This window comes from Malaclemys terrapin, chromosome 1 (genome assembly GCF_027887155.1).
Source record: "Malaclemys terrapin pileata isolate rMalTer1 chromosome 1, rMalTer1.hap1, whole genome shotgun sequence".
NCBI lineage: Eukaryota > Metazoa > Chordata > Testudines > Emydidae > Malaclemys > Malaclemys terrapin.
Window position 1 is genome coordinate 6,403,040 of NC_071505.1, and position 21,140 is coordinate 6,424,179.

Sequence of the window (21,140 nt, forward strand, 5' to 3'; positions counted from 1 at the left end):
CTCTGCCTCAGCCTCTTCTCCTGAGCGTGCCTCGTGCCCACCTTTTCCCCCTAGCTCCCAGCACTTGCACCACGAAACAGCTGTTTCGCACGGCAAGCGCTGGGAGGGAGGGGGAACACAGTGCGCGGGGGAAGAGGCGGGGCCGAGGCAGGGATTTGGGGAGAAGTCCAATAGGGGCAGGGAGGGGGCAGAGTTAGGGCAGGGACTTTGGGGGAAGAGGTTGGAATGGGGGCGGGGCAGCGGTGGAGTTGGGGCAAGGCCTGGGGCGGGGGGCGCGAGCACCCACTGGTGCCGGGAAAAGTTGGCACCTATGGTGACACGGCTGCCGGAGGGATCAGTGTCACGCCAGATGCTTAACATCTGGAAGTGATGTAATTCTGCCTTTGGATAGGAGTATGTGTGCCGCTCCAATCAGCTTCCATGGAAGCCCCATCTTTGCACCCAAAAGCTGAGTTTGTCATTTAAGTCTAACAGCGTAGTAAATAGGGTGACTAGGTGACTGGTTTTCGACCAGAGCACCCGGTCGAAAAGGGACCCTGGTGGCTCCGGTCGGCACCGCTGACCGGGCCATTAAAAGTCCAGTCGGCGGTGCTGCAGAGCCAAGCACCACCTGGAGAACCACAGAGAGGGGAGGCAAGAGGCTAGTCCCTACCTGTCCTGGGGCACTGCGCTGCGCCCCAGAAGCAGCCACCAGATCCAACTCCTAGGCAGGGGGGCTACGGGGCTCCGCGTGCTGCCCCCGCCCCATACACCAGCTCCGCACTTGGGAGTTGGGGGGGCGCGGTGCTTGCGGGCGAGAACAGCACGCGCCACGGAGACTCCTGCCCCCCACCCCCTGCCTAGGAGCCGGACCTGCTGGCCACTTCCGGGGCACAGCGTGGTGCCCCGGACAGGCAGGCAGCCTGCCTTAGTCCCGCTGCACCGCTGAGAGGGAGCCGCCCAAGGTAAGCCTGCACCCCAACCCCGAGCCCCAACTCCCTGCCTCAGCCCTGAGCCCCCCCTGCACCCCAAACCCCTCATCCCCGGCCCCACCCCAAAGCCCGCACCTCCAGCCCTGAGCTCCTTCCCAAACCCGGAACCCCCTCTTGCACCCCAAACACCTCGTCCCTGGGCCAACCCCTGAGCCCGCACCCCCAGCCCAGAGCCCTCACCCCCTCCCGCACCCCAACCCCAGCCCAGTGAAAGTGAGTGAGGGTGGGGGAGAGTGAGCCACCGAGGGAGGGGGAATGTAGTGACTGGGGGGGCGGGTCCTCAGGGAAGGGGCGGGGCAGAGCCTCCGGGAAGGGCGGGGCTAGGGCGTTCACTTTTGTTCCAACAGAAAGTTGGCAACCCTAGTAGTAAATAATGCATCGTGGAACAAATACTGAAAGCCTTTCTCAGATGAAACCCTCAGTGATATCCATGCTTCTGGAGTAATATCAAGGCGCTTTTTGATCTCGCCTTTCGAGAAAGTAGGCCTTTGACCATACTTTCATGGTGCACCGTGCCCCTAATCAATATGTACTAAATACCTGGATTCCAAAAAAAGATATCAATATAGTATTGATTTTATATCATATCAATATTAAGACAACACACCAATATTAACATTTTTGTCTTGCCTGCTGCTGTATGGGAACTTTCATTAACTAGTCTGTGGGGAAAAAAAAAAGATTTGAGTTTTACCTTAATTAGTTTAAAAATTACAATACAGCCAGATTTTCCATGATACCAGGGCCTTGGATGAAGGCAGTCTGAGTACTTGGAAACATAAGCCCCTTTAAAAAATAAAATAAAAATATATTTAATATTCTTTTTGGAATTCTGGATTATAAATAATGACTAAATAAGAAAATCCCGATGAAAAACATTTTAGTATTATACTGTATGATTTGTTTTTTGAGTAAAACCTTAATTTTGAGCCTAAGCTACCTGAAAGTGTCCCTTAAAGGCCTGAAACTCTGACGGCTCAGTGTTTGCTATTGTAGATTGTGGGCTCTGCATTATATTGTTTGTATGATACCCAAGCATACCATTAAGACCGCACGATTACTTCGCACCCCTCCCAAGACCCTCAAGCCTCACAGAAGATGTGTATGTTATAAGATTTTCCAAGTCAGAAGTGTTTAAATACATTTCAAAGTTAAAACTAAGGGCTATGGATTTATTTTAGATATGACTGGTTACAATGCACCTCATGCACTACCAAATTTAGGGCCTACTCCTGTGAGTAGTCCTATTGACTTAGTAGGAGTACTTACAGTACGCATTTGTAGGATCAGGACGCTCTATGGATTAAACCTGATGAAAGGTCAGAAAGAGCTGCGTATGTTGGCCTAGCGTTGAGAGGGTTAATAGATGCTGGGGTTATCAATTTGGAATTTACATAAGTAGGAGAGCTCAGACCAGATGTAATATGTGGTGTTTTCTGAGGGCTTGTTTGTATTCAGCTTTCACCTGGGTTAACTAAAGCGGGACAGTCTGTGGTTCAGACCAGATTACAACCACACCTTCCTACGCCTTCTCTGTAACCTCTACATGCCCCTCAACTTCCAGATGAAATAACTCTAAAGTATTTCATGATACAAGGGAGCTTTATGTGAAAGTCAGCACCTCCTACCCCCTTTCTCTGTGGGGAAAATCCAACAGTGCTTACAACCAAAAACACAGATAGCTACCAGCAACAGTCAAAAATGATATCTTCCAGTTCATTGGCTGCATTTATCCCTTGATTTCCATATACAAAAGGGTGGCAAGGGAAGGGAGTGAGATTATGTGTTTCAGTTCATATAGGCAACAATTTCTTGGCAGCTGCTAGCGTACAAAACATCAGAAAAAAATGAAACCACAACATATCTTGAATTACTTTCAATAGAAGGAGCTATGTTCAAAAATATTAGGTCAAGCAGGAGAAAAAACACTAAGAAATTAAAATACTTCAGACACTTTCTACTTTAGCATTGCTTTCATGTAGCCCCCTTCCCGCAAAAAAACAAAAATGCATGTCTAAATTCTCAGAAATGTGTGTGTGATTCACTGCCACACTACTTCAGTTTTACGCCCGTTTGATTCCACTGATTCCAGAATGTACGATTCCTGAGCAAGGAGATGTAGTTACAATAATATCACTTTCGGTGGAACCAAAAATCTATTTCACCTCCCTGATACTAATAATAAAAGTAGTTTAAAACAAAAGATATAATGCTAACAAATATGTCACCTTATTTTAAAATTTTAAGTCAACTTCTCAGGGTGTCAAGTATCAGATCTCCAGACTGATTCTGGCCTGCATATTTATACCTGCCTCTGGAAATTTCCACCACATGCGACTGACCAAGTGGGTATTCACCCACGAAAGCTTATGCTCTAATACGTCTGTTAGTCTATGTTGCTTTTTTCAGCGTGTTTTTGTTTGTTTGTTTGTTTGAACTTGAAAATGTAAAATTGATGTAAGCCTCTGAATTATGCATTTGATCAACTATACAGTTGGGTGTGTAAAACAAGTTACAAATATCAGTGACCCTAATAATCTAGATTTGCTTGTACTATTTTACTTCATAGTGAACAAAATGTCATAAAAGTTCATTTGTATGTTTCTTTTCAAGAAACTGCTTGCAGTTCATTATAACAAGTCAGATATTTTCCCCCTCTGTACTTAAATCTTACCTTTCGCTGGATCACCTAGCGTGGTAAGGGATCTGGTGTTTATACGAAGTCCACTCTGACACACCGCTTTTGCCTTCAAAATAAGTTATAGCCTCATTTATTTATTTTAAAGATAAGATGTTTAGCTATCATGTCACTATTACAACACTTAGCAAACATACTTTCAGGTAATAAATGTATTTAAGTATTGCAAAAAAGTTAATTATTTTCACATCCACAAGACACTTATGATCTGAATATAATTACGGACAGATCCAATGTTCATTGAAGTCAGGGGAAAGAGGGCCCTAAATGCTGAGAGCCACTTATCAGGTCTGGCTATGACATTTAATGAACATTTTATATTCATGCAACACACAATGCTTTGGAAGTTTTTGGAAAATTCCACCCCCTCAGAAAAGTCTTGGCAGACAGATGGCTGACGTCTTGCACTTTCTTAATCTTCTAGCACTTTACTTCCACAACCTACAGAGTTTCTTCAAAAGGATGCTTGTAAACTCCTGTTTTCTGTCACTGAGGTTCTTTTTCATTCTAAATGTATCTGAGCTGTTTTGCTCATGTCTAAACTAGACTGTAAATTCACTGGGGGAGAGAAAATGCCTTTCCCTCTGTTTGCACAGTCTGTCAGCACTCAAACAATAACAACAACAGAGTTTTAAAAAAAAAATCAGGAGTCACTGTCAAATCCTTTTTATCAGATAAATTCTCCTCTGGGTTATTTATACAGCAATGATCACAATGAAGAGGCAGTGCAGATTACAAAGAGAAACTAAACCATTTAAGAATAATTCTGATGGACTTCCTTGGGGAGGAGCCTCTTTGAAAATGAAAGTACTCAAAGATGCAGCATCTCAATATGTTATGCTGAACAACTTTTCCACGTTACCTCTCTTTCACTATCAAACAGAAGAAATGCATAGGTCTCGTCAAGTTCCTCCTTGGTATAGCCACTCGCTTCCTTTTCTTGGCTAAAAGTTTTGTACTGCAGAAGACACAAAAAGGCTGCTTCTTTTATATATTCCAAGTACTAGACTCATATTAATATTGTGACACAGGGAATATTATGCATTTATATAGCACATTTCATTTAAAGATCTTAAAGTGCTTTACAAACATTAACTAAAGGTAACTAAAATGCTTTTTTCTTTAATTAAAAAAAAAAGCATTTAAGGTCTTACAGTCTTGAAAGTATACATACTTAATATGTATTAACAATTATATTTTATAAATCAAAATATGGTAGTTAATAATTAGTTCCTCCTTTATTTATGTAGCAAGACCCAAGTTCAGGGTCTGTGATTTCCCTACAAATATCAGTGACATCACTAACACCCAAAGCAATGCAAGGAAACATCTACCTGCATTGTTTAGATGCTAGTAAGATGCACAACTGCTGGTGCAGGGGAAACAGATCATGGAATGCCTAAAAAGCCTTTCAACACAAGTATTTATAGACTCAAAGACTTTAAGGCCAGAAGGGACCATCATGATCATCTAGTCTGACCTCCTGCCCCTGTACACGGAAGGCCACAGAACTTTGCCCACCCATTCCTGTAATAGACCCATAACCTCTGGCTGAGTTATGGAAGTCATCAAATCATGATTTAAAGACTTCAAGTTACAGAGAATCCACCATTTTAAACCTGCAAGTGACTCGAGCCCCATGCTGCAGAGGAAGGTAAACAGCCCTCTGGGTTTCTGCCAATCTGACCCAGGAGAAAATTCCTTCCCGACCCCAAACACGATGATCAGTTAGACCCTGAGCATGTGGGCAAGACCCAGCAGCAGTGTATTTGTATTATTTGTTCATCTCTTCATCATAGTCTGTTAATTGCTTGAGGCCTTTTTTATTATTATTAAAAGAATTGCAGCAGTCCATTTTTTACCCTCGCAACTTCCATGTGATGTAGGCATATGCTATATCCGTTTCACAGAAGGGGAAACTGAGGCATGGGGCAGTTGGAATACTGTATAGCCTAGGAATCTTGGCTTCCGGTCCCCTGCTCTAAACATACTCCCTCTCTAGGACATAAAACATATTTAAAACGGACAGAATTCAAACTGACCTGCTTAAACTAAAACATTTCCCAGGTCTAAGCAAACCAAAACAAAGAATTCTTCAGTCTTGCCCCTTTACAGAAATGGTGTGAAGGTTTTGTATCCAGTATTAAAATTTCTTTCACGACTCGCTATCTGGACATGTAATCACGGACGAATCATGCAGCAGATCAGCTGATCTACCCCACTTCTTAGCGCTCAAAGTATGCGCAGGGTTTGAAGGGAAATCCAGGGGATTGTTGAAGTCCCCCTGATGTTCCAGACTGACAGCACTTTTAAAGGGTGAAACTATGAGAGAGTGGTTTTAACAGACAAGTGTAGGGTGACCAGACGTCCCGATTTTATTGGGACTGTCCCGATATTTACTTGTTTGTCCCGCGTCCCGACCGATGTTTGGTCGGGACACTGGACAAAGAAGCAATTTTTGCCCTCTGCTCCGGCTCACGCGCCCCCCCACCCCGACTCCGCCCCTTTCTTCCCCCATCGGATAACTCCCCAAATCCCTGCCCTGGCCCCGCCTCTTCCCCACGCATGCGGCTTGCACGCCGATCAGCTGTATGGCGGCGGCGCAAGCACTGGAGGGAGGCCGGACTCCAGCATGTGTGGCGCGGCCGCCATGAAGATTAAGAAGGTGGTGCGATGCAGCAACAGCGCCTGGAGGCCAGCGGAGGAGGGATGGAGAGAAGAGGGTTGGGCAGTTGCTCCGAGTCCGCGCCTTTCTCTTGGCGCGGCGGCTGTGGGGGGTCCGGGGTGCGGGCGCTGTAACCTGAAACCTCCCGCCCGTGAGTGGAGCGGAGGCGGCGAGGGAAGAAGGAAGCAGCTCGGCTCGGCAGTCCCACACACACTCCCAGCCCCGGGTGCGTTCTCGCTGCCCCCTGCTCCTGCGGCCTTCCCGGCCCCAACCCCCGGGACTTTGCCTCCTGCACCAGCTTTCCGTGCGGAGGAGGGACAAGCCTGTGCCAGGAGGGAGGCTGGCTTTTAGGGCAGAGGAGCAGCCGAGCGGCTTTCTTTTTTTTTTGCTCCGCCACCCGGCGTCCCGATATTTCATCTTTGGCATCTGGTCACCCTAGACAAGCGTGGCTGTGCCTACTCTAGCGATTTTCTCAAAATCTCCTAGCGGTGCATTACCATTGGTGGTATCAGTAGCAGGAGGCAAGGAACAGTTATTTTTACCACTGTCTCATCTGTTTATTCTCGGAGAAGGTTTAGGTGACAGGATAGTTAAATGCTGGTGCCCAGTCGACAGGACTCTCCTACCATTAGAGAACAAGGAAAACGGTGCTGCATCTGTTCACATCTGGAAGGATTTCTTCACTGGCATCTGAGCCAACACTTCGTTTGAAAGCATGGTTTGACTCCCCAGTAGAAAGCACAGGAGTGTGTTTGTCAAGGCTTGTGAGAACCCTGGTCCAGGTGTACAAAGGGACTTGTTCAGCATTGCATCGGGGGAAGGATAGCTCAGTGATTTGAGCATTGGCCTTGTGAGTTCAATCCTTGAGGGGGCCATTTAGGGCTCTGGGGCAAAAATCTGTCTGGGGATTGGTCCTGCTTTGAGCAGGGGGTTGGACTAAATGACCTCCTGAGGTCCCTTCCAACCCTGATATTCTATGATTCTTTCTACTGGCCAAATGCAATTATGGGTGTTTATAGTTTGATTATATAGATTTGATCTTCATATATTATTCTTTTAAAACAAATTTATTTCAGTGCCAGGGCTTTGGAGCTGTGCTCCGGCTCCGCTCCAGCTCCAGACAAAAACCTGCAGCTCCACTGCTCCGGAGCTGCTCTGCACTCCAGGCTCCGCTCCAAAGCCCTATTTCAGGCTCTTCCTTTTTTCCAGTGATTTAGTATTTGTATAACTCCAACACAGGATGCTTTAAATTGAGCCCCATGCTACAGAAAATGGTACCAGAGCCTAAGTGATCAGGCAGGGAGCTAATTTTTTCACATTGCTTTTCTCTTCTCATGGAATTGATTTATTAGATCTCCTTAAAAATTGTGGGAGGAGAGAAAAGATTTAAGATGAGATTGCAAGTTAGAAAAGCAGTAGGCTGAATAGCACGCTTTCGTTTTTGTACTTACGCCCAAGTGTGACTGCAGCATTGAAGACGGTTTGATCTGATTTTAAAACAAACGTGGATGTTTGCTAAATTATTGTTAAATAGCAAATGAACTGATTTCTAGTTTAGGAGGCCATGACTGGGATTCCCAGGCTACAATAATATAAATAATAATATTCATCTAAAAGAGAAAACTGTTGTTAGGTTGACAAAAGAATTCTGCCGGCAACCTAGCTGCACCTACGGTGGGGGCTAGGTCGATCTAACTATGTCACAGAGGGCATAAGGCCATAAGAATGGCCCTACTGGGTCAGACCAAAGTTCCAGCTAGCCCAGTATCCTGTGTTCAGACAGTGGCCAATGCCAGGTGCCCCAGAGGGAATGAACAGAACAGGTAATCATCAAGTGATCCATCCCCTGTCGCTCAGTCCCATTTCTGGCAAACAGATATTTTTTCACAACCCTGAGCCATATGGCCAGGTTGACCTAAGATTTAGGTGTAGAGCAGGCCTCTCAGAGCCTTGGACTACCTACATCAATGGAAAACCCCTTCCATCGATATAGGAAACGTCTGCACTCTACAGCGTAGCTGTGCCACTGTAATGCAGTGTGACAGCATGAGAGCGGCCTAAGCCTGATTTGGCAATCATCCCCATGCGCGTCCAGTTGAGGAGATAACTGGCTAAGGACAGGATGTTTAACCAGTTAACAAGGCGATTCAGCTCCTCAGCTGAGGACAGTTAAAAGAGAGACAGGAAGAGGAAAGAGCAGGGAGGGGTAGACAGGAAGGAAGAGCCAGTGAAGCCCAGGATCTCAGGGAGGTGAGGTCTCTTCCTTCCCCTCCATCCCCCTGCTTAGAGGGAATGTAAAAGTTTTATGTTGTTGGAGGGACAAGGACTTGTCTACCGTAAATAAAGCACTTGGTGTTGAACTTGCCACTGGGGTACATGAGCACTGCTTGCAGAGAGGAATCCAGGGTGAGGGAACCCTGCCCTGTGACGTGCTGACTAAGTTTTCAGCTCTATTTTTAGTGAATGACAACAGAAGCCCTGGTTCCTGGGGGCTCAGAAAAAAGAGTCATCTGCAGTCTTCAAAGAATACAGCCTCAAGCACAATACAAATGAAGATGGTACTGGAAAGCCAGGGCCAGGAAAGACATCCTGATTTAACTTGGGGCTCAAGTCAGCGGGAAACAGCTCACGCTCCATACGAAAAGCCCTAGAAGCAGCAAGCATCGCATTAGCATTTCAACCAGTCCTGAGGGCCCCCCATGACTTGTAGAGGAGGCCCTGCAGCTGCAGGTTTGGCAGCCTTTATTCCACAGTCAAAGGAAGGAGCGGGGTGGGGAGCAGAAGGGTCAAGAAGAGAAAAGAAAGAAACTGCTCGACTCATTTAGGAATTGTAAATTGGGCAAAGGTCACAATGGGATGTATAAATTAACTTAACGCTGGAAACGAAAGAATCCAACATCTGCCACAAATGGCAGGCAAAAAAACAATGGAACATAACAGAACCCTGGAAGACATGGAAGGAATTCCCTCCTTTGCAAAACCTTTAACTAAACCCCTCGCCCACGAAACTTACCTCCTTTAAAAAGACATCATTATTCACCAAAGTCACTCGACTGTACTGAAAGCCATTCCGAGATGTGGAATCCAGATATGAGTTATGCAGCACTGAAACTGCTGTCTGGTAAAGGGAACTTGAATCCACTGGCATTTGGTGAAAAGCTGTAAGTAAAACAATAAAGAAGTGAAAATATTCATGAAGACAATATGTGTACACAGATCACCACAAAAAGCAACAGAGGGTCCTGTGGCACCTTTAAGACTAACAGAAGTATTGGGAGCATAAGCTTACTTCTTCAGATGCAAGAAGTGAGGTTGCATCTGAAGAAGTGAGGTTCTTACCCACGAAAGCTTATGCTCCCAATACTTCTGTTAGTCTTAAAGGTGCCACAGGACCCTCTGTTGCTTTTTACAGACTCAGACTAACACGGCTACCCCTCTGATACAGATCACCACAAGAGTCTCTTCTGATTTTGGTAGCAGCTGAGCAAAACAATAACAAACATTGCTAAACTTATTGATAATTCAACAAACCCTGACTCATAGATTCATAGATTCATAGATTATAGGACTGGAAGGGACCTCGAGAGGTCATCGAGTCCAGTCCCCTGCCCGCATGGCAGGACCAAATACTGCCTAGACCATCCCTAATAGACATTTATCTAACCTACTCTTAAATATCTCCAGAGACGGAGATTCCACAACCTCCCTAGGCAATTTGTTCCAGTGTTTAACCACCCTGACAGTTAGGAACTTTTTCCTAATGTCCAATCTAGACCTCCCTTGCTGCAGTTTAAACCCATTGTTTCTGGTTCTATCCTTAGAGGCTAAGGTGAACAAGTTCTCTCCCTCCTCCTTATGACACCCTTTCCCTGGCACAGAAGTTAAACTAACTGGTCTGTAGTTACCTGGGTTGTTTTTATTTCCCTTTTTATAGATGGGCACTATATTTGCCCTTTTCCAGTCTTCTGGAATCTCTCCCGTCTCCCATGACTTTCCAAAGATAATAGCTAGAGGCTCAGATACCTCCTCTATTAGCTCCTTGAGTATTCTAGGATGCATTTCATCAGGCCCGGGTGACTTGCAGGCATCTAACTTTTCTAAGTGATGTTTAACTTGTTCTTTTTTTATTTTATCCGCTAAACCTACCCCCTTCCCATTAGCATTCACTATGTTAGGCATTCCTTCAGACTTCTCGGTGAAGACCGAAACAAAGAAGTCATTAAGCATCTCTGCCATTTCCAAGTTTCCTGTTACTGTTTCTCCCTCTTCACTAAGCAGTGGGCCTACCCTGTCTTTGGTCTTCCTCTTGCTTCTAATGTATTGATAAATACATTAAATTGACATTAAATTACAATTAAAAATGAAAAATAAAATTGAGTCCATGGGGAAGTGAGGTCTCAACTCATTTCCCTGGTGCATGCAACTCAGTTCTACGTCGGACTTGTATATCAATCTCTCTCTAGTTTCTATTTGAATTGGGAAGTCTCTTGGTAGCAACTACCCTCAAATTCATGCAATCTACAATACTTTGTAGCTGCAGTTTAAACTACTATCAAACAGGAAGAACATGAGTTCACTGATCTCCTCTAGCTACATTAATAATCTCTAATGACTACTGAGTTCAGGCCTCACACTTTTCTCACAGGACCCCTTCTCTCAATCCTCTCTAAAGAGACATGAAGCTGAGGAAGACTTATTTTATTCCAACCAGGCACACCTTCAAATTCCTTTTCACAGCCCTGTTTGTTTGGTTTTTTGTGTGCAAATTATATAAATGCAAAACCAAAGAGAATAACATTTAAATAATAGGGACAAATGAGACCTTACAGCAAATTATGTTTGTGATTCCTAATAATGCCAGATTTGATCATAATATTACAAATAATCTCTTAGATCTGTTGTCCCTCTGCTGAGCAGCAGTGTATGTTTGGACCTTGGGGGTCGGCTTTGTCTTGGAAGAGAAATCAACGATGTGGAGTCAGGGTATTTTCTCTGTGTAACTTGTTTATTTACATTATATACACCAGTCATTGAACAAAGGTCACTAACCACACGCAGGCAATCCCAATCCCCCTTCAAGAAATCTCAGGCCAAACACCACTGCCCATTCCCAGGAAGCCACTCTTCAGCAGTAAGAATTAATTCTAGTTAGAGAGAATGATTAAAGCAGAAAAACGCATTGTTTACCACAGCTCCCCCAAAAGAACTGTGGTAAACAGCCAGTCACAAAACTAACATTAATACAGTTTCTTCAGACTGTATACTGCTCACCTGCTAAGAAAAGGCCCTTGCAAACCCAGGTGTAACAGTAGCAACTGGTGATTCATGCCATAACAGATCCCAAACTTTACAAACTATACGTAAATATATTTGACTAGGAAAAAACAGTGTATTATTATAGAGCTATAGTTGCTAAAATCCATTCAGAGAAAACACAAACACTTAACAGACAGGAAATCCTGAATTAAGGTCCTAAGACTTTACAAATCTTTATTACCGGTGAGGGTGCACAAGCCGGGGGCTTCAGTTCACAGATTTAGTTTGCAGTACAGACAAATTAGAAAAGACGTTTTTGACTTGTGAACTGAAAATAGAACATGAGCTCGAAGTCACTGAAAGCTCACAATGCCATTTTGAGAGTAATTTTTCAGTGTACAGTGCTGCTTTAAGAAAGATACCAGGAGATCTGTAAAGACAAGGGGTTAGATCTCACGTGAAAAGTATTATCTTCATCATAGCTATGACTAAGTAAGAGATAATTAGTCTCTGTCACACCACATTTTTCACTTTTATGATCTCGTTTTTTTTCAAGTGAGTTTGACGGTTTTTCTTTTTTGCTTCTTTGCAATAAAAAACCTCCCTAGTCCTCAAATCCCATTATCCCTGTCAATTACTCAGATCCAAAAAGATCTAACATAAGGAAAATAATAGCCCAACACTTCCAAACTGGCAAGTTTTTAATTTATTTAGCATGGGCAATGTTGTCTATAGCCTCTGAGTTATTTGATTTTGCATTTCTGCAGCATATGATTTACAACAATAAAAGGGAGATAAACTCTAGTTTTATGTGAATCAAATGAAAGGTATGAAGAAAGGCAATTATATCAGTAGAAAACCAGAGTTAAATAATTGTTGTAATAAATGCATTTAGAGGACAGACAAGAATGGACATCAGGTGTATAATTATGGAAATTAATTATTCGGAACTGCCTTTTTCTCTTTTAACCTTCCTGTGGGAAAGTTACCTCTTTTTTCCCTGCTCACATTTGCCCTTTATCTATCCTGTATTGTACTAATCACTCTGTTGGGATTAAGTATCAGGGGGTAGCCGTGTTAGTCTGTATCTACAAAAACAACAAAGAGTCTGGTGGCACCTTAAAGACTAACAGATTTATTTGGGCATAAGCTTTCGTGAGTATAAACCTCACTTCTTCTTGGGATTATTATTTAAAAAGTAGAAGTAAAAAAGTAAGAAGCAGAACTATTTTTCCTAAACACACAAAGATGAAAAATATAAACAGCTTAAAGAAAAACATCTGAAAGATATTAAATGTATTTTCTCTTATTGAACCTAATGATGATGATAAAGAGGAATATATTAGTTTGTTTTTTCCTGCCCCCTCTTTATTTTGCTTTGTCTATAGCTTTTCCTCTCACATCTTGAAGATATTAAAAAGATAACATGGGAGGTCAGACTTATTTCTGTAAATCAGATGAGGTAATTTTATTCTACCTATATAAAATTCCTCAGTGGTTTCAATTGAAATACACTAGCTTTCTTCCCTTCCTGTCCAAAATTTTACATTCCACCTCAGTGATGGCTGAATTTCATTGGTGAAGGAAGTAAGCTCGTAAATCATTTTACTCACACAGGTCGTCCCTGTGATTTTAATGGCGCCGAGGCACAAAACAAGATTAAACTGGCTAGAGACACAAAGAGTAACAAGAAAACATTCTACAAATACATTAGAAGCAAGAGGAAGACCAAGGACAGGGTAGGCCCATTACTCAATGAGAGGGGGGAAACAATAACAGAAAATGTGGAAATGGCAGAAGTGCTAAATGACATTTTTTGTTTCAATTTTCACCAACAAATTTAGTAGCAATTGAACATCTAGCTTAATGAATGCCAGTGAAAATAAGATAGGATCAGAGGCTAAAATATGGAAAGAACAAGTTAAAAATTACTTAGACAAGTTAGATGTTTTCAAATCACCAGGGCCTGATGAAATACATCCTAAAATACTCAAGGAGCTGACTGAGGAGATGTCTGAGCCATTAGCGATTATCTCTGAAAAGTCATGGAAGATGGGTGAGATTGGAAAAGGGCAAATATAGTGACAATCTATAAAATGGGGAATAAAGGCAACCTGGGGAATTACAGACCAGTCAGCTTAACTTCAGTACCTGGAAAGATAATGGAGCAAATAATTAAGCTATCGATTTGAAGAAACCTAGAAGATAATAATGTGATAAGTAACAGTCAGCATGGATTTCTCAAGAGCAAATCATGTCAAACCAACCTAATAGCTTTCTTTGACAGAGTAACAAGGCTTGTGGATGGGGGGAACTGGTAGATGTGGTATATCTTGAGTTTAATAAGGCTTTTGATACTGTCTCACATGACTTTCTCATAAACAAACTAGGGAAATACAGCCTAGATGGAGCTACTATAAGATGGGTGCATAACTGGTTGGAAAACCGTTCCCAGAGAATAGTTATCAGTGGTTCACAGTCAAGCTGGAAGGGCATATCGAGTGGAGTCCTGCAGGGATCAGTTCTGGGTCCAGTTCTGTTCAATATCTTCATCAATGATTTAGATAATGGCATAGAAAGTACAGTTATAAAGTTTGCAAATTATACCATGCTGGGAGGAGTTGCAAGTACTTTGAAGGATAGAATTAAAATTCAAAATGATCTGGACAAACTAAAGAAATGGTCTGAAGTAAATAGGATGAAATTCAATAAGGACAAATGCAAATAACTCCACTTAGGAAGGAACAATCAGTTACACGCATACAAAATAGGAAATGACTGCCTAGGAAGGAATACTGCGGAAAGGGAACTGGGGGTCATAGTGAATCACAAGCTAAATATGAGTCAACAGTGTAACACTGTTGCAAAAAAAGCAAACACCATTCTGGGATGTATTAGCAGGAGTGTTGTAAGCAAGACATGAGAAGTAATTCTTCTTCTCTACTCCGCGCTGATTAAGCCTCAACTGAGAATTGTGTCCAGTTATAAATAAATAAATAAATGGAGATATCCTATTGCCTAGAACTGGAAGGGACCTTGAAAGGTCATCAAGTCCAGCCCCCTGCCTTCACTAGCAGGACCAAGTACTGATTTTGCCCCAGATCCCTAGGTGGCCCCCTCAAGGATTGAACTCACAATCCTAGGTTTAGCAGGCCAATGCTCAAACCACTGAGCTATCCCTCCCCCCCAGTTCTGGGCACTGCATTTGAGGAAAGATATGGACAAATTGGAGAAAGTCCAGAGGAGAGCAACAAAAATGATTCAAGGTCTAGAGAACATGACCTATGAGGGAAGATTGAAAAAATTGGGGTTCTGGTCTGGAGAAGAGAAGACTGAGGTGGGACATGATAATAGTTTTCAAGTCCATAAAAAGTTGTTACAAGGAGGAAGGAGACAGATTGTTCCCCTTAACTTCTGAGGATAGGACAAGAAGCAATGGGCTTAAATTGCAGCAAGGGCAATTTAGGTTGGATATTAGGGAAAGCTTCCTAACTGTCAGAGTGATTAAGCACTGGAATAAATTGCCTAGGAAGGTGGTGGAATCTCCATCATTGGAGATTTTTAAGAGCAGGTTAGATAAACACCTGTCAGGGATAGTCCAGCCATGAGTGCAGGGGACTGGACTAGATGACCTCTCGAGGTCCCTTCCAGTCCTATGATTCTACTCACAAGAGTCACTCACCTATGCGTTTGTAAGATTGGGGTGTTGGGGCTTCAGTGAGACTCCACACGGATCTAAGAGTCTGCTTGCATAGATCCAATTACAGTATTGGGACCTGTGTTTGTCTAATGCCTCGGGATCCTTTGGAATAGAAAGCACTATTAAAATGTCAGATACTCAGGTATTACTCGCTGAGGGAAGCTAGACCTTACACTCAACTCGATGGCATTTCTCTGTCTGCCTGTAAAACAATCTCTTTTGAATGCCACATTTTGTAATTATATTTCTCGCGTTTTCTCTAATTCTCATTTAAACACTTTGGATTTACACCTGGTTTCAGGACCAGCGGTAGCCACTTGCAGGAAGCTCCTATAATTCTCAGAACCTAATCAACAGAGGTGGTGGGCATTAAAGGGGGGGTCGTTGGCATAAGCCTACGGGACTCAATACTGAAATTCACAGGGGGAAATGCAGCCATTTGTATTTCACCACAAGTCTAGTGAAAATAAGCCCATTAGGGGTGAGAAGCCTTGTACAGTGCTTTGCAAGAGATGGGGGGTCAACTGGGCCCAGAGACCCCATAAAGAGGTTGGGGGGCAGTGGAAGAGAATTTGAGGGGCAAGTCAACTGAGGGGTTAATCTTCAGGAATGTGGCTTTCTAAATCATAGAATAGAATAACAGGGTTGGAAGGGACCTCAGGAGGTTATCTAGTTTAACCCCCTGCTCAAAGCAGGACCAATCCCCAACTAAATCCCCAAATCACCCCCTCAAGGATTGAACTCACAACCCTGGGTTTAGCAAGCCAATGCTCAAACCACTGAGCTATCCCTGCTCCCAATGCTCAACCCCAAACTCCCATGAGACTCTGCTTTCCCATGTTGGATCCGTGGGATAGGAGTGTGTGTGCACTCTACCAGGGCCGCCCAGAGGGGGGGGCAAGTGGGGCAATTTGCCCCAGGCCCTGCAGGGGCCCCCACGAGAGTTTTTCGAGGCCCCTGGAGCGGGGTTCTTCACTCGCTCCGGGGGCCCTGGAAACTCTCGTGGGACCCGGCCCCCCCGGAGCTCCTTCCACTCCGGGTCTTCGGCGGCAGGGGGTCCTTCCACTCCAGGACCCGGCGCTGAAGTGCCCTGAAGACCCAAGGCGGGGGATTCTTCCGCCCCGGGACCCGCCGCCGAAGCCCCCAGGTCCTCTGAATCCTCTGGGCTGCCTGCACTCTACTCCCTACTGGACTTTCTCTCTGGTGTGTCTGTGGACAAGGGGGCAAGTGGGGGGGAGGTTTAGCTCTATCCTCTGAGCACCTGCGTAGGTCCAGCTCTCTCAAACTAAACAAAGCACAGAAATGCCACAAAGCCATAAAAGTTCTAGCCGCAGAGCATATCCGTGCTCTCCTCCCCCTTCCTTCTGATAGGGTGGTCCCCAACTCTGCTACAACCTTCCGGAGTGACATAGGCCAAGCAAAAGTCAACCCGGGCCTCAGTTTCCCATCTGTAAAACAGGGCAGAGGCAGGGTTGGGACTGTGTGTGAAAGAAGACTGGGAAGATGGCTTCCAATGCCCATGAATTGGAAAGATGTCTGTTTGGGGCTGGGGACTGGATGTAGGGGTTCATCGGACAAGGTGGGGGCAGGGGAAATAAATTGAGGGAACGAGGTCTGAAAGGGGGGTTGGGAAGATAGGTATGTGGGGCTGGGTGGGCAAAAGAAGAAGGGTGTGGGAGGTAGTTGGGGTGGGGGGGGAGAGATGGAGTCCTAGGGTGGGGGAGGCTGGGGACAGAGTGTGGAGGGGAGATGGAGAGCTATGGTTGTGGGTGGGGGAGGCTGGGACTGGGAGCAGGGCACATGGGGTGCTAAGTGGTTTTGGTGTGGAGGCATGGGGACTAGGGGGTTTGGGGTAGGGTTGAAAGGTGGGGTGAGGGAAGATAGGATGGATGAGGTAGGGTTGGGGGCACGAGGGGGCTGAGTTTGGAGAAGATGGGGGCTAGGAGGGTTGGGAGTAGGGTCAAGGGGCTCAGGACTGAGTGTGTGGGTGGAGCCTGGGATTTGGGGGTAGGGCTGAGGGGGCAGAGGGCGTTGAGGGAGGCTGGTTGTGAGGGCACTGAAGGAAGGAGAAGGGTGAGACTGGAGGCGATAAGGCAGTGGGGCAGGGGGTTTCCCCTTCCCCTCAACTGCAGGCCTGGCTGACTCCCCGGAGGCTGATTCCTCTCCCACTCAGGCCCAGCCGAGGATGCTTAAATTTAAATTAAATTTACCTCTCTCTGAGTAGCCTGGCCTGTCTGTGGGCAGCAATCCCGAGTGAGCAGGTGACACCGGCGACGCTAAGTGCTGGGAGAGGTGCCAGCAGTGCATGCCCCTAGCGACGGAGACTGGCTAGAGTGGGGCCACTTGTGGGGGGAGGGTGATCTGGGGGGCAGTTTTGGGAGAAAGGGGGCAATTTTTACAGGGGGTGGGATTTGGGGTCAGTGGGGCAGTTTTCAGGAGGTGGAGGCAGTTTTCACAGGGAAGGGATCGGGGGCCATGCCAGCATCACCCCATGGTGTAGGCGCAGCCTACACCATTGGAACAGGTTTTCCGTTGCTATAGGAACACCTTCCCCCCCAGTGACGGTAGCGTTCTTCTGTTGCCCTAGCTGCATTTACTGGGGGGTGGGACTTAGGTCGGCACAGTTACAGCCCTCAGAAGTGGGAACTTTTCACACTCCTGACCACATATCTATGTCGACCTAAATATTAAGCATAGACCAGAGCTCGTAGTGTGAGACACACTTATATATAACTGCAGCCACCCTGGGCGATTGAATTGCTTTAACTGTACCAGCCAAAAAGATTCACCCCCCTAACTGACAGTTATACTCATACAAAAGCAGTGTGTGGACCAGGCCTCAGACTTCGAGCAATGACATCAGGAGACTACTGGGCGTGTCCAACAAGTCCCTCTGCGCCAACTCCCACTGAAGTCAGTGCCCGTCTTCCTACTTACTTCAAAGGGGGCTGGATTGGGCCCTGCAAGTGGCTACAGCCTGGCGTTTGGCTTTTCTCTGAGAAACAGATCTTCTCCTAAGGTTCACCAGAGAGCAATTGGGCCTCGTGTACTGTTGTGTCTTTGGCCGGAAAAGGAGCTGATGGTAAGAGGATGAACTGCAGGCTTCACCCAGGTCTGGTCTCACCTCATTACACGACTGATAACAGCATCTGCCATGAATGACTTTTCCTGGCTAACTTCAGAAACATAATTGAGTTAATCTGCTAAAAAACATCATGGGCCCCTTTATGGCTTGAAGATTCAATCCCCTCTTTCTTGCCGTACTTCCAAATAAAACCCTGCACATTTATGGGGAGCCTCCCACCATTCCTCTGCAACACGACCTGTCTTTTAAGTAAAAAAAAGAGCCAGAGGAATGGTGCATTAACACCTCAGCCTGTCTCTCTCATCACCCAGGTTTGCAGAATTATTAACATATTCCTTCAGCAGTACGTTTTCCCTGGTGTCCAAAACTAGCTCCACTGTCTGCGTGGAGGAAAGGCAGCAGCATGCAGCTAATTCAAGCCTTTTAGTTTTTGTGGCCAAATGCTACATCCCATGTGGGCTATTTGTGGCTTGGAAGACACAATTTGGCAGACAGCAGAACTCAAGTGAACAGTGAAGACACTGAGTTCAGACTCCACTGGCTTCTTTTAGCTGCAGAATTAGCTCAGGTGATCAGCACCCAGGTTAGCTTAGCCCTGGTGCGAGCAGCCGCCCCGCAACGCCCTACCCGAGTGACTGCGTCCGCACTGGTGCTGCGCTCCCCCAGACTTCTGGGGGCACATCCCACGGTTCTTTGTGCAGCAGTAAGCTGAGCTCCCACTGAATTGTGGGAGAATGTGTCCGTCCTTCTGGGTACACGGGGGGAATTATGGGATGGCACTGGAGGACTGAGAACTCAAGTGGTTTAGCTTGTGTCTATACTGCAAAGTGGGCAGGTTACCTGCCTAAGTAAAAGCAGAATTCAGGCTCTAACCCACCCCCTGGCTGAGCCAGCTAGCCCCGGCTGAAAGCACCACTAAACTCAGGTGAGAGGCTTTTATGTGTTGAGGGGGAGGTGGCAACGCCCAGGTAAATGCCTCATGTGGCCTAAGGAACCACATAAACCAGAGTGAAACTGATGGCAGACCTTGTCCTTAAACACATGACTGTTTAAATGATATGCTGCAATCACTACTAGCCTGTTGGTGGATTTATTCTTGAATCACTATTGCTTTAATAATCGTTTAAGGAATTTTGAGTGATATTTTTCATTATTAAAAACCCTAAGCTACAAGTTTGCCACTGGGCCTTGCGTGTCCTTCTCATAAGTCTCAATCCTGCAAATATTACCAGGCACGGTGCTTACTACTGAGCGTAGCATCAGAGTTTGACCAGACTGGCTGCATTAGTAAAGTTACTTGTATGTGTTAGTACTTGCAGCATTGAGAACCTTAGACCGTACCTAGCTGGTGGTCCTTATATATAAACTAAGCAGCAGGTGAATGACACACTGAGCCTAAAGAGAGATAATATAGGGTCATAAACCTGTACGAACAGATGAATGCATTTTAAGGGCCTGATGGACTGAAATCAATGAGAATTTTAAGTGGTTGGCATCTTTGAGGATCAGGTTCAACAAGGCAACCTCACAAGAGCCTGGGAAGCTTTCTGAAATGTGACAGAAACAGAACATTTATAGTTGACTAGAAACAAGGAGTTATGTTACCTAAAGCATAAGCTATTCAGTAAAAACTGGGGAAAATTTAAAAAGTTAGTATGTAGATATGTATCAGAGGAAACAATTACAGAAAATGCAACAAATCTGGAAATTCAGTAAAATTCTCAGGTTCTCTTTAAGGCTAAAGGGGCACTTTCAACCATATTTAGGCCCGAATTTAGACTCTGCATTGAAAAAAGGTTGCAAAACTTAAAAAATTGAAAGCTTTTTTCATGTTAATGTAAACAGCCGTTTCAGCTTTAAGCATTCTCCTGTAGTGTCTGCACTGTACTGAGAAGCTGAAAGTGAAACAGAGAAGAATAGAAACAAAAGTGAAACTGTCTATTTGCCACGATCTTAGCTGAGTATAATAAGAGAAAGAAAAGTAACCGCATAAATGGTGAAAAGGAAATTAGATTTGTAACGCTAATTGTTTTAGTAATCCCAGGCATTCAGTTATTATACAAGTTGTACTGAGAGTTCCTTGAATTCTGCAGCATAAAATGAGTAAGTAGTCTTACATACTTGATTAAATCCTTTTAACTTTGAGTCTCTAGCTATATTCTGTAATCATACTTCGCTATTTAAGGGCCAATCCTGGAAACACCTATGCAGGTGAGTAACTTTACTCACCCACCTACTCCTATGGGTATCTGTGGGGTTATTCACATGTGTAAAGTTACTCTTAGGCATCAAAGTTTGCAGGGCTGGCGCTTCCATTTATAAATATATTAAGTCTGTAAGGCATTGAGATATGTTAATATGAAAGATGCTACTTTTTATCATCTGACTACGACAAAGTATTCCTAATTAGTAAGATAATGTAAAATTCATTTAGGTCATTGCTCCAAGAGTAGTAATACGCGTAGAATTAACAGACTGTTACATGGTTAATTGTTATTATGGGTACTTGGAAATTGGCCACCAGAGGCTAACCCAGGACGTAGTCTACCAATCATTTCATGGATCAGGTGACATGTTATTACTTTTATAAAGCATATAGTGCAGTGTTTTGGAACAAACACTTACTGCACTGCAAAGAACAGATGCTTAGAAATTAATTCCTTTGCTGTATGTCAGAATCTCTACCTGTAGAACAAAACACTATAATTACAGGGAAGGCAAATGATTTCAGCCTAGATTCATATCGATATTGACTGTCTACTACC

At 44.7% G+C, this 21,140-nt stretch overlaps 1 protein-coding gene across 2 annotated transcripts in view; it reads right to left on the minus strand.

Moving 5' to 3' along the window:
• TASOR2 (transcription activation suppressor family member 2) overlaps window positions 1-21,140 on the minus strand; it is an 81,113-nt gene that overhangs the window by 52,579 nt on the left and 7,394 nt on the right. For both annotated transcript variants that reach the window (XM_054015498.1, XM_054015487.1), the window contains exons 2-5: window positions 9,348-9,493; window positions 4,532-4,627; window positions 3,646-3,718; window positions 1,666-1,757 (exon numbers count right to left, since the gene is read on the minus strand). In XM_054015498.1, coding sequence (XP_053871473.1) covers window positions 1,666-1,757; window positions 3,646-3,718; window positions 4,532-4,627; window positions 9,348-9,482 — 396 coding nt within the window. In that variant the 5' untranslated portion in view covers window positions 9,483-9,493. The remainder of the gene's footprint in view (window positions 1-1,665; window positions 1,758-3,645; window positions 3,719-4,531; window positions 4,628-9,347; window positions 9,494-21,140) is intronic.